Source organism: Talpa europaea, assembly GCF_964194135.1.
Source record: "Talpa europaea genome assembly, chromosome: 9".
Classification (NCBI taxonomy): Eukaryota; Metazoa; Chordata; class Mammalia; order Eulipotyphla; family Talpidae; genus Talpa; species Talpa europaea.
The window spans coordinates 117,386,160-117,400,492 of record NC_140076.1 but is presented as its reverse complement, the minus strand read 5'-3'; the positions used below and the strand labels follow the sequence as shown (position 1 = coordinate 117,400,492).

The window sequence follows — 14,333 nt, the reverse complement described above, 5'->3', positions numbered from 1 at the left end:
GATATCACATTGTACAATTATACTCTGTCATATATACAGATTCTCCCTCTAACTTTGATACGTCATCATTACAATGCAATGACTCCTGTCATTAGGTTTTAATATTTTGGCAGAAATTTATTCTCATATTCTTCCATACGGTGTAGTTTCCAAAAATATTGCAAATCTTTGCCAAACACCTCCCTGTGTGATGTTTATAAACTGAATCCAGCTCAGGACTAAAAACATGCACATGCTGTAGAAAGAATGTTCTAGAACTCGCACATCACCAGCATTTACGTGAAATGAAACAGTGGTAAAGGGGCGTCTCTCCTGGGGAGCACCTGGGGAAGGGACCCCAGTCCTGGGCATCGGTTCGCTCAGTCTGTGTGTGTCCACTAAGGGTCCTGCCCTTGTGGAGGGGGGAGACAGCTGAGTGGGGATCCCCACCCCTCACTATTCCTAATGGGGCATCTTCCTCTAAGAGACAGTCACGCTTCTGTTCAAAAGAAAAAGAAACTGCACTTGAAGGAAGGATGGACAGAGGAAGAGATGTGAGGCCCTTCCTGGTGTGTCCAGTCGCCTCCTGGTGTGTCCAGTCTCTGATTGCTCCCCGCTCACGGGTGACCACTCACTGCGGCTTGGACCTGTGCTGCCCCGAGAATTGCTGATGCAGAGCAGGTTTCATGGTTCAAGTCTGGATAAGACACAAAACCGTAAAATACCAGAAAGAACACAGGGCAGCCCTACTTGTCACCCCCCACAGGTGGACTTGGGGACGCAAGGCCAAGGACAGAGAAACCGGCAAAAACAAGTGGCCCCAGCACACTGGCGAGCTCCCGTGCCTCAGAAGACGCCATTGCAAAACAGACTCCTGCTCCGGGGGAAGCTGTGAGCACATCACACGCCTGGCAAGGGCGAGCGTCCAAAGCACACACAACCTCACGAATGCAACAACAGGAAGGACACCCCAACCCGACACGGCCTCAGGCCCCCAGAGACGCTTTCCTCACAGGCGAGGAGGCCGCGGCCTCTCTCACTTACGACTGAGGTTGAAGCAGCCCCGCTGCTGAGCCGGTGACCGAGCCACACAGATGCCGGTTTGCGCTGCATAAAATCTCCTGCGTTCCTGATGCTTCTTTTGATTTTATCATTGGAAAGAATCTGAGTGTCCTGACGTAATCCCGTCACGTCATTTCCTGTGGCGTCTGACTGTGGCAAACTGATCCTTTCCATCCCGCCCGCTCGCTGTCCCCTGTCTCCCCCCAGGGCCTCCGGGGCGACAGAGCACCTGGGTCTGTTTCCTGACACTCCCACGTGGGCGCCGGGGCTGGACGCTGCGCAGCCAGGACAGAGGGAAGGACGGACATTCTCTTCACTGGCTGAGAAGTTTCAGCTAGAAAAGTTTTAGTGAGGACACGGGATCCCCACGATCCCCACCAGAAGCACCCCAGCGCCTCCAGCGCCCCACGACCTTCTCCCTGAGCCCCTAAAGGACACCCTGCCTGAGGCGATGACCCCACCTGCCCCTGGCACCCGTGAGAAGCAGGACAAAGGGGGTGTCATCTCCTGGGGGTCTCGGGGGTCCAGAGCATCAGGGGTCACAGTGGCCACAGGCCGGATCCCCCAGGAACTGGGCATGGGTCGTCCTCGAGGCCAAGGGGGATGGACACGGGGCTGCAGTGTGTGTCCCCCTAAACACGCCCGTGGGGCTCCCCAGAGTTGGGAAAAGTGCCAGGCACTCTCCCCTCTGCGGCCACGGCCCATCCCCGCTGGGCAGCGCATGTCCCTCACCCAGGCCTCGGCCGGCCCCGGGCTCCGAGCGGACGCCCCTGACCCCACCCGCCTGCCCTCGGGGCCGCGTCCGCCTTGCAGAGCCCTTAGGGCACAAATATTCACATTACAGTCAAAGGCGAACACGCATCGGGGAGGTTCTGGGACTGTCCTGTGTGTCCTCTCGTCCCGCAGGCTCAGCCGGGACCGCACATGAAGGGGTCACTCCTGTCAGAGGAGGACATGGACTTTGGTCACTCCATGTTCCTCCACGCCCGGCCTCACGGTCCATGCAGCTACCCCAGGGCGGCCAGCTCTGAGCTGACCACTGTCCGGTTGGCGACAACGCCAGAGAGAGATTCCCGCCGGCCGCTCGTCTGGAGGAGGCTCCTCGCACCCTGCGTGCCTCAGTGCCCCTGAGCCCTGTCCTCCCTCCACACGGCTGCCACAGGTCCCCCCGGCTGCTGGCCCAGGCTTGGGCAGCCGAGGAAGACACGGACCCCGCCCTCCCTCCTGGCCGCCCGCGCCCTTGGCCCCCCAAGGGACCCCAGCCCGGCTGTGTCCACCCCACGCCCCAGGCAGGATTGTCCACATGAAGGCGACGTCCAGGCAACGTCAGCAGCAAGTCAGACTCTCAGGCACTGGAGGGGCCGGCAGGAGCGGCAGGACAGGGATCTTGTTGCGGCGCCAACAACTCGCACTTCAGGGATCCGGCTTCTGCCCCATCTGGGCCCAGTCCGGGGTGTCTGCTCGTTGTCCTGCTCAGCTTGTCCCCCACTCTGCCCTCCCGCCCCCACCAGTGCCTCCCCCCACCTGCCAGGCCCAGGAGGGCCCACCGGGGTGGCGGCAACTTTCCTGCTCCCTGTGGACGGGGCTCGTCCTGGCTCTGACGACAGGAGCCCCCGGTCCCCGCAGAGGTTAGGGGAGGTGCTGGGGCCTGAGGAGGAACCACGGTCCTGGCCACACAAGGTAAAAACTAAGGAAATCGCCTCTGACACACTCAGGGCACTAATGATCACTGGGATGTGCCGCAGGACGACACAATTAAGACAGTGACCTGAACAAGGGCGCTTGTCCTTCGGGAGGAAGGTCCCTGAGGGCTGGAATCTGGACCGTGTCCAACCTGCGGACACCAGCTCCAGAGCTCAAATAGCCCAGCCCCGAGGCCCTGCTCTGTCCAGGAGGCGGCGCAGGACGGGGTGCAACATCCTGTGAGTGCTCAGAGGCTCCCCACGAGCCCCGACCATGGAGTGAGAGGCCAGACGCCCGCTGTCCTGCCATGGGGACACCCTCAGGAGAGACAGGACACGGCAGCGGGAACTTCCCCCCCAGACTGCAGGTATCTGCCCCAGCCGCTTGCAGGGGAGAATCCACTCACACTTGAAATATTTTAGATGTCAACCTTCATTTTTAGACTTGAGAAAGCTCTGTCGTTAAACTAAGCATTTTAAAAATAATACAAGCTAATGAATTCTAAATGAGCAGAAGTCACTCAGTGTCCCACTGCCAAATCAGCCCGGGGAGAGACTCAGTGACAGGAAAAAAATAAATAAATAAATAAATATATATATATATATATATTTAAGATGATCAAAGATACTGACTTTTAATACATTGATCACATTAGAAGATTTTGATTTATGGGAGATGTGACGGTTTTTGCTTCATACCTGGATTTTAGCATTCAGGACACTGACTATGTTTTTGTACTGAACAAAATCACAACAATTAATGAGATTAGATTGTAGCAAAGAAAGTCCAGAGGAGGCGCAGCAGACCCCCCCCCCCCCCCCCGTGTCCCCGCTGCTCCCCTCAGCAGTGTGTTTCAGTCCTTCTGCCTGTTCTGCTCCCCGCTCTGTCTCTGGGGAGTCCTCTCACCCCTGCACCTCTGGCCTGTACCCGGGTTCTTATATAAATAAAAATTTAAAAAAAGAAAACCCGGAGGAAATTAAAATTACATATTGTTAAATTCAGAACGTTATGCCTTTTCGTCCTAAATAGTACGACAGAGAAGAGTCAAGTAGAAAATCAGTAACTCTTCCAGCAACATGTTGAGCCCTTCATGGCCCTGACACGAACGTGAGGCGGGCAGGGACGTGTGACTATTTATGGACGTGAACTTGGGATTTTTTCGACAATTCCCTCACTCAGGGATTGTTACCGATTTTGTAAAACAAAGTCACAGTATTTAAACAGGGTCAGGAGGAGACAGATGTCAAAGATTATTTCATCATTTTAAATTTGTATACAAAACACTAAACAGATGTCAAAATTCTTGACCAACACGTATCCCGATTTATTTCCTTATTTTCATTAAATTATTTGGCATTATCCCCAACAATGTGTTGCAATTATTTTATGTCACTACCTGCTCCCAAAATCCCTGCTTTAAGTGGAATGGGACGAGGAGCAGAGAGGGCAGGGCTGCCCCGGGTCCAGACGTCCCCACTCACGCACGGGCCTGGCGGAGGAACAAACCCGCACCAGGGGGACCCGGGGCCCTGGACTGGCAGGGACAGCCACACGCACAGACCGTCCGGCTCAGCCCCGGAGCCGCCTCCTCCCTGCACAGACGTGCCTGAGTCTGAGGGGGACAGAGGGACCGGGAGGGACCCGGGGGTGGACGAGCCCATCCTCCAGCAGGGACAGCAGCTGTGACCATGGGAAGCAGATGCAGGAGAAACCACCTCAGCTCCTCGGGTGGGGAGGGGCAGGACAATGAGCACGAGGTCAGGAAGGGAGGTCACCCTCTCAGTGCATACTATGCAGGGGTGATGGCCAGACGGTCCTCAGACGGCGACACAGTGGGGGGACACCCCACCCGCTGCCGTGATGAGGGACGTGGGCGCAGACCAGGAACAGTCTCGGGGCCATCACTGTCCACTTGGTCCCAAAATGTGTGCCTGGAGCTGCAACTGGACAGTGTTTTGCGAGGACTGGGAGCTGAGACCCCCACAGGCTAATTTGGGGCACCCTTGACCATTCATATTCCTAAGGCTGGTGGGTGTCCCCCTCTTGGGAGGTGAGCTGAATGGGGCCTGGAGATGGCAGAGGAGGGGCCGGGGTCAGGATTTCAGGGGTGCCCATGCATGTGACATGGTGAGACGGGAGGAGACTGCTCAGGGAGCTGAGGTCAGTTGAACCCCCTGCCCCTCATCATCTCCCACAGGCAGCGTGGACAGTGGCAGCACCTGCGGGTCACTGAAGCTGGAGAGGCCGAGCAGAGCAGGAGCTGATCCCTGTGGGGGGACGCCAGCCAGGACACAGAGAGAGGTCAGTGGGGAAGGACAGCGCTGGTCACCTGCAGAGAGAGACCCTGGGTCAGGCACAGGCGGATGATCCTGGAGTTTTATTCCTCTAGAATTTCATGTAGTGATGGCTCCAGGGGTGACCAATCTCTCGGATGTGACAGGATTCATCATCCTGGGGTTCCCCACCCAGGGGACATGGGCTTCCTGCACCCGCTGCTCTTCTCCCTGGTCTACCTGGGCGCCCTGCTGGGGAACGGGCTCATCGTCCTCATCTCCACCCTGGACCGGCACCTCCACACCCCCATGTACTTCTTCCTGAGGAGTCTGTCCTTCTCGGACCTCTGCCTCCTCTCAGTCACGGTCCCCAAGTCCATTGCCAACTCTCTGAGGCACAGCAGCTCCATCTCATTCTCAGGATGTGTCCTTCAGATCTTCATGATGGTTATGTCAGTAGCTACAGAGCTTCATCTGCTCACGGTGATGAGCCTTGACCGCTATGCTGCCATCTGCCACCCCCTGCACTATGAGGTCCTCATGAGCAGGGACAGGTGTGTGCAGCTGACAGCTGTGTCCTGGCTGGGTGGGGGTGTCCTTGCCATGATGCACACAGGTGGAACCTTCTCCTTGTCCTACTGTGGGTCCAGCGTGGTCCACCAGTTCTTCTGTGACATCCCCCAACTAATGGCTATTTCCTGCTCAGGAAATTTAATCAACGAACTTGTCCCCATTCTCATAACTGTGGTCTGGAGTATCTGCTCATTTATTTTCATCGTCATTTCCTATGTGCACATCTTCTCTGCTGTCAGGAAGATCCCATCCACAGAAGGGAAGGCCAAGGCCTACTCCACCTGCCTTCCCCACCTGCTGGTTGTGGTGCTGTTTCTCTCCGCTGGATGCTTTGCTTATCTGAAGTCAACCTCCGGGAACCCGTCGATTTCTGACCTGGTCATTTCTATGTTCTACACGGTGGTGCCCCCCACCTTTAATCCCGTCATATATAGTCTGAGGAACCAAGCCATGAAGTCGGCTGTGGGGAGACTGATGAAGGGCCATTACTCCAAGATGTGAGATATCACAATCTACAATTATAATGTCTCATTAATTCAGCTTTTCCCCTCTAAGTCTTACATGTCATCATGTAGGACTATATAAGTATAGTATAGTCATCATGTCATCTATATAAGTCGTCACGTAAATCTATATAAGCATCGATTTCTTGCATCAGGATTATTCCCTTGTCACAAATTCATATTCTCATAATCCTCACTATACTCCTGTTTCCTAAATTGCGGCATCCTTCCCCCAAGCCCTCCCTGTGTGATGTTCATAAACTGAATTTACCTCGTGGATAAAAACTTGTATTTGGTGTAGAAAGAATGTTCTAGGACTCACATTCACTGACATTTACATAACATGAGCAGTGGTAAAGGGGTCTGTCCTCAGGACCCCATGGCCATGGGACCCCAGTCCTGGGGCTCGGGTCCCACAGCCTGCGTGTGTCTCCACCGAGGGCCTCGTCCTCGTTGATGGCAGGGGAGAGGTTGAGTGGGGCCCCCCATCCCTCACGATTCCTCACGGGACGTCTTCCTCTAGGAGAAGTTCCTGTTGCTGCTCCAAGGACAAAGGGAAACCCCACCTGACTCTGCCAGAGGTGGAAGGATGGACGCTTCCTTGCTTAGTGGGAATCTGTGAGTGAAACCTGGAATGGATGGAATGTTAATTTCTATGATGCTGTTTAGATGCCAACGTGACTCACCCCTCGATGTGCGTTTTCAAAAGTAAAGTTACATGAATTATCTTTGAAGAACTACGTTTCTATGTAAAAGTTTATAATCTGTAACTTGTCATTGTGTTGATTTTTAGGTTCCCTTACTTTTCCAGATGGTATCTTGATCCTCTACCAGGTCTTCTCCACCCTCTTCTAGATTACACTTAAGTTCACTTTTCTTCCACTTGGGAATGATATTATTTTTTATTATGCAAAATGTTATGCAAACTAAAGCACAGGATAGTTGTAATTTTTTTATAATCCTACACACCTGCACTGCACGTATGCTGTGTTCATCACAGCATAGAGACCCCTACCCAGCCACGACACAGCTGTCATATTGTTCCCCTAACACTGAGAACATGAGCTGGGAGTGACGTTGCTCCTCTCCGGAGCAGGTCACTCTCCTGACCGATGAGCATATTTTGTGCATGAAACTATTTGTGATAATAAAATGTAGTTAATCATCAGACATGACTCGTCCATGCAAATTTCAGAATGAAACCTGCACTAGAAAATCACTCACAGTAATATTCGTTTCAGTGAGAGCACGAGAGCACACGGCCTCCCTGGTGGCGCAGCAGGTTGAGCGCTGCGCTCTGAAGCTGTGCGCAGCCTCTGCAGTGCGGGTTTGATTCCCAGCTGGCCAGGGAGAAACCCACATGGCGCGGCGGACCTCTCAGGTCTCCCCGCTGCTCCCCTCAGCAGTGTCTTCAGCCCGTCTGCGTGTTCTGCTCCCCACTCTGACTCTGGTGAGTTCTCTCACCCTCCCACGCCTCTGACTGTACCCCAATTCTTGTATAAATAAATAAATCTTAATAAATAAACATTAGATCACAGTCCCCATCCACTTGGGATATGACAACATCCCCTGGTCAGATTCCTTGTTGATGCATTTTCTATTATTCCTTGAACAAATCCAGTGAGTGTCTGTGAGGATCTTTCCATGAGTGTTTCACCCCAACATCACGTTAACTTGTTATTTGTTCTTATCAAAGGAGTAGACTCATTTAGACTTTTTACTGTTTTCACCGTGGGTCACTTTTCACTCCCCCACGAGCACCAGTGTCCACTCAGAATCTACTAAATGCCCTGCAGTGCCCGGCCCCTCCGTCCACACTCCTACTTTCCTCCTCGGTTCTGTCTGGTAAAGAGCAAATTTTTGCACTCAGTCCAACATTTCCTTGTGCTGTTTGCCACTATAATTTTTTAACTGTTGACTTTTATATCATAATCCACAGATGGGTGAGACCAGCCAACGTCTTTCACTTTTTGACTTCTCTCACTAGCATACGCCCTCCAACGTCCACTTTGGTCCCTAAGGACACTAGTTCGCCTCTTTAATAGCCGTGAGGTATTCCACGGAGTGTGGACACACATCGTATATTCTCTCCTCTGTCCCTGGCACTTGGGTGGGGCCACGGCTGGCAACGGTGGACGGTGCTGCTGGGAACACAGGTGTGCGTGGTCTGCACGGTAGAGTCTGCGCATCGGGGACAAATACCCGGATGAGGTTGCTCCATCCTGTGCTTGTCCTGGTGTCAGTGTCTGAAGACGTCTCCACGCCACTCCCAGGACAGGGGAGAGGCCTTTTCTCCCCCTCCCTCACCTTTTTGCTGTCCAGTCTCTGGATTGGTCCCTGCTCACAGCTGACAACAGCTTGGATTTCTATTTCCTTATTATTAGAACAGTTTGGAGGGGGTTAAAAATTTGCATTAGACAAACCCTTAACACACCAGCAGGAACACTCAGGGGCTGCCCACTGCACACTCACCCCACAGGTGAACTTGGGGACACACGCCAAGGACCAGGGAAGAAGAGCCCGTGGGAACAAGTGCCCCCACACCGGAGAGCTTCTGTGCCTCAGAAGACGCCATCCCCAAAATGGGCCCCTGCGCCGGGAGAAGATTGTGCACATCACACGCCTGACAAGGGCGAGTGTCCAAAGTACACAAACCCTAGAAACCCAGCAACAGAAAGAGACACCCCCATCCAACGCGGCCTCAGACCCGCAGAGACATTGTCCTGGGGGAGTTCAGGAGCCGCAGCCTCTCACACCTTTTACTCAGGTTGAAACCGTGGCGGCTCCTGTCGCGTCCACCGGCCTCACACCTGCAGGACGTGAAGGTGCCTCGATAGTCACAGGGGCCGCGCGTGCTGCGTAAAGTCTCCTGCATTCCTGAGGCTTGTTTTGATTTTAATACTGGAGAGAACCTGAGTCCCGGAATGGTTCTGTCAGGCGATTCCCTGCGGGTCTGACTGGTGCAAACTGACCCTCTCCCTCCCTCCCGCGCTGTCCCGCTGTCCCCACAGGGGCCCCCAGGAGACGGGGCCCCGAGGTGCTTTCTGAGTCCACTCGTGGGCGCCGGGCTGGACGCTGTCCATCCGGGATGGGCGGGAGGACGGACATTCCCTCGCGGCCGAGACTCAACAACCGCCTCGGGGACCACGCGGGCTCCCAGTTCACCCCGGAGCGGCCCCCAGCCCCTGGCCCGTCCCTTCTCCCTGACCCCGAAGGACACCCCGCCCGGGCGGACCCCGCCTGCCCCGCCGGCCGGCGCCCGCAGAGCCGGAGGGGGGTGTCCTCGCCCGGGGCGGCTCCGGGCGGGTCGGGGCGTCCGGCGGTCAGTGTGGACGGTCACGGGCACCGGGACTGGAGGAACCGCCGACCGCGCGGCGCTCAGAGTCGCGACCCGGGAGCCACCGGCGAGCCTTGGGCCGCGGCCGGGCCGGGCAGGGCGCGTCCGGCCGCGTCAGGAGTCCGGGCGGACGGACAGGAGCCGGGGAGGGGCCCGCGCGGACCGTCCAGACCCCCCTCGGCCGTGGGACAGGGCGCCGCGGAGGGCGCATCCCCAGGGCCAGGGCGTCCCGCGGCGCCCACGCTCAGGCCGGGCCGGGCAGGGACCCGCGGGGGGCGGCGGGCGGCGGCCTCGGGAAATGACCCAACACGCGGCCCGGGCAGGAGGCCGCGAGACCACGCGCTCGCGGGGGCCCAGCCGGGCACGGCCCGTCCACGCTGAGGGGCGGGAAGAGACAGGACGACGCCGCGGCGGGACGGTGACCCCCGGGCACGGGCAGGAGGACAGTGACCTGCACCGCAGCTCAGCCCCGCGGGCAGCAGCGGGAGGAAGCGGGTCTGGCAGGGACCACAGGCAAAGCTCGGGGCCTCCTGCTGCTGGAGGGCGGCCCCCAGGTCGCGCCACCCACTGACCTCAGGGCTGGCCTTGAGGGACTGGAGGCGCTCAGCCTCCGTGAGCCCTCAGCGTCCCTCTGCCCAGTCTCGGTGTGCCAGGGGCCCTGCCCACAGGTGCAGCCCGGGGAGCGGTGGCTTGGCTGGGCACCAGCCCTGGGTTAACGTGCCAGGTGTCCCCAGCCCGGCATGAGCCACAGGAGAGCAGGCCCAGGGCACTCCCTGTGATCATGGCGGCTCCGAGCCCAGACGCAGCGGCTGGACCCACGTCTCAGCGGGTCAGTGAGGCGCCTGCATCCCGGCCCAGATACCCTGAAGTGCTCTGAGCACGCAGCGTCAGGCCCACCGGAGCCGGCTCTGGCCGCGCCTCCCCTGAGCAAACTGCTGATGAGCCTGCACTGGATCTACAAAAGACGACAACTATCCAAACAGTCTTGACAAAACTGAGTAAGACAGGCAGAAGCACACTTTCAGACTCAGGCCATCATAAAGCTCTAACTCTTAAAGCAGCATGGCACTGGGGAAAAGCAGACACAGACCCCTGCAACATAACAAGGGCCCAGGATCCCACCCAATCAGGAGGGACAGTGACCCTACGGCAGAGGGGCCAGAGCAGGCCCTGGAGCAGGAAAGTGGGGAGACGGTGCTGGGAGAAGCAGACAGACACACGCAGCAGAGTGAGCAGGTCCTGCCCCACCCCCTGCAGAAGAGGAAACTCAAGCAGATAAACGCCTGTTTCCCTGGGTGACGGCACCATTGTCATGCAGCAAACTTAAGCAGATGACACCAGGAGCAGAAACCCTAATATTCTACTCCATTCTGTTAAGGTTAAAAGTAAAATCATTCAAACCTAATAACAGTCCTAATGTGAGTGCAGGGACAGGGGCTGGGGTGGAAAACAACCGCAGGACACACAATTTCAGAGACGAGTAAAGTTTCTCTTCCAGCAGGGCTGGTGACCCCCGTGGTCACTCACTTCTGCTGGACGTCCATTGTCTTTCCACCCCACTCCCCTCCCTGGGCTCCCTCCTGCCTCTCTCCATGTGCCTTCCCTCCCGCCTCAGGCCTTCCCGTATCCCCCTCAAGCCCATCCCCAGGGCCTCTCCGTGAAGGGCACACGGCGGGGGGGGGGGGGTGCCGGGCGACTGTCCAGCTGTCTAGACAGGGACTCAGGGCACTGTTATGACTCATGGTGCCCACCACGGCGGACACGACAGGTGGGGAATGGAACCTGGACATGAGGATTTGCCTGTTCACGTCCATAGAGGCGTGAGCCAGACACAACATCACATCTGCACACCGAGTGTGATAATTACTCGCTGAGACGCACTACAGGACGCGCCAATTAACACAGTCAAGTAAACACACACTTTCCCTCGGGAGGAAGGTCCCTGAGGGCTGGAATCTGGACAGTGTCCAACCCCTGGACACCAGCTCCACAGCTCAAGTAGCCCAGCCCTGAGGCCCTGCTCTGTCCATGAGGCGGCGCAGGACGGGGTGGAACATCCTGTGAGTGCTCAGAGGCTCCCCACGAGCCCTGACCATGGAGTGAGAGGCCGGGACACCCTCTGTCCCGCCATGGGGACAACCTCAGGACAGAGACTCAACACAGCAGCGGGAACTTCCCCCCCAGACTGCAGGTATCTGCCCCCAGCCCTTTGCAGGGGAGAATCCACTCACACTTGAGGGTTTTCAGATCAAGCTTCATGTTAGACTGGAGAAAGCACCACAGTTAAACTATTCACTTTGTAAATCACGACAACTGATGCTGACGGGGCCCAAGTCTTCATGTCCCGCTGCCCCGTCAGCCTGGGTGAGACTCAGGGAGAGAAAACACATCCTCTGGTAATTACGGTGCTCAAAGATACTGACTTTTAATACAATCCTCTTGGTTTTGATATACGGGAGATGTGACGATTATTGCTTCAAACCTGGGTTTTTAGCTTCAGGACACTCAGTGTGTTCTGGGCACTGAATAAAATCACAATGATGAACGGGATTAGATTGTAACAAAGGAATTCCAGAAGAAATTAAAAAAATAAAACTAGTTGTTGAATTCAGAATGTTGTGCCTTTTTGTCCCAAACATTATGACAAAAATGAGTCAAACAGAAAATCAATAATTTTTGCAGCAACATGTTGACGGCTTCATGGCTCTGACTTGAACGTGACTCTGGCAGGGACGTGTGACTATTTATGGACGTGAACTTGGGCTTTTTACCCAACTCCATACTCAGGGATTGTCCGTATAATTGCAAAATGAGTCACAATATTTAAACAGGGCCTGGAGGAGACGTGTCAAGTTATTTTATCAATTTTAATATGTAGTTAAGGTCACTCAGCAGATGTCAACATTTTTCACACCAATATCCTGGTTTATTACCTTGTATTTATTAAATTTTCGGGATATTCGAACCCATGTGATTCAATTATTTTATATTACTATACTCTTCTAAAAATCCTGCCTCCCAGGGCCTGCCCCTACGCCACCCCACAGAGGGGGGAGAGGATAAAATTGGGGAGGAGGAGGAGAGCAGGCAGGGCTGCCCTGTGTCCAGACGTCCCACTCACGCACGGGCCTGGGGGGAGGAACAAACCCGCACCCGGGGGACCCGGGGACCTGGGACCGGCAGGGACAGCCACACGCACAGACCATCCGGCTTGGCCCCAGAGCGGCCTCCTCCCTGCACAGACGTGCCTGAGTCTGAGGGGGACAGAGGGGCCGGGAGGGACCCGGGGTGGACGAGCTCATCCTGCAGGAGGGACGTGTGGGGGTGACCCGGGAGGAGACTCTGCGGGAAACATGGTCTCTGGGTCCTCAGATGTGGGGAGTCAGGGGCAGGGAGATGAGGAGATGGGACGGACCAGGAGGCAGCGGTGAGGCCACAGGGGCAGGAATCTGACAGAGGAGGCGTCAGGACACGCCGCACGGGGACGCTGAGCCCAGATCATTCAGTTCCAGGACAGTGTCGGGTCCTGGGGAGCAGGAAAGTGGGGACCCGCACACCCCACCTCCCTGCACACCCGTCCCTGTGGGGCCTCCCCAGACCAGGGCTGGAGAAGCTGGAGCCTGCGCAGGAGGGGGAGCAGCGCAACTGGGGTGAGGAGCGTAGCGTGGGAGCTCTGTTGAGATTTTTGACAAATAAGAAAATCTAATGTGTTCAAGTGTTGTAGGGGACAGATAAAATTTTCAGTTTTCACCAATTTTCAGGACTTATGTGGAGAGTGTAATAAAGACATATTCACATGAGGTGGAAATAAATGGGTTGAATGAAACAGCAGACATAGATGATATTAGATTCCATAGAACTGGAAGGAATAATCATGTAGAAAATACATTCAGTTATTATCTTGTATTAATAACCCATTTTATTTTCAATATTGGAAGAATTAAGATTTTTGTTTCTCTTTCCTTTTTTATACAGATGACGGCTCCAGGGGTGACCAATCTCACGGCCGTGACAGAATTCATCCTCCTGGGGTTCCCCACCCAGGGGCCCATGGGCTTCCTGCACCAGCTGCTCTTCTCCCTGGTCTACCTGGGCGCCCTGCTGGGGAACGGGCTCATCGTCCTCATCACCACCCTGGACCGGCACCTCCACACCCCCATGTACTTCTTCCTGAGGGGTCTGTCATTCTTGGACCTCTGCCTCATCTCAGCCACGGTCCCCAAGTCCATTGTCAACTCTCTGAGGCACAGCAGCTCCATCTTGTTTCTGGGCTGTGTCCTCCAGGTCTTCATGATGATTTTTTCGGCAGGTGCAGAGATGACCCTGCTCACGGCAATGAGCCTTGACCGCTATGCTGCCATCTGCCACCCCCTGCAGTATGACGTCATCATGAGCAGGGACAGGTGTGTGCAGCTGACAGCTGTGTCCTGGCTGGGTGGGGGTCTCTATGCTGTGATGCTCACAGCTGGAACCTTCTCCTTGTCCTACTGTGGGTCCAACGTGGTCCACCAGTTCTTCTGTGACATCCCCCAGCTATTGGCTATTTCCTGCTCAGGAAATCTGATGAATGAACTTGTTCCCATTCTCATTAGTGTGGTTTTGGGTATGTGCTGTTTCATTTTCATTGTCATTTCCTATGTGCACATCTTCTCTGCTGTCAGGAAGATCCCATCCACAGAAGGGAAGGACAAAGTCTACTCCACCTGCCTTCCCCACCTGCTGGTTGTGGTGCTGTTTGTCTCCACTGGATGCTTTGCTTATCTGAAGCCAATCTCAGAGACCCCATCCGTGTCTGACTTGGTCATTTCTATGTTCTACACGGTGGTGCCCCCCACCTTTAATCCCCTCATATACAGTCTGAGGAACCAAGCCTTGAAGACGGCTGTGGGGAGACTGATGAAGGGCCAATACTCCAAGATGTGA

General features: G+C 55.5%; 1 protein-coding gene across 1 annotated transcript; it reads left to right on the top strand.

The window, feature by feature from the left end:
- Positions 1 to 13,385: 13,385 nt before the first annotated feature.
- On the top strand, positions 13,386 to 14,333 carry LOC311176882 (olfactory receptor 14A16-like; the record flags this gene model as incomplete). Its single annotated transcript, XM_084242521.1, has 1 exon — positions 13,386 to 14,333. One exon carries the CDS (start codon positions 13,386 to 13,388, stop codon positions 14,331 to 14,333), a length of 948 nt encoding a protein of 315 aa, XP_084098647.1.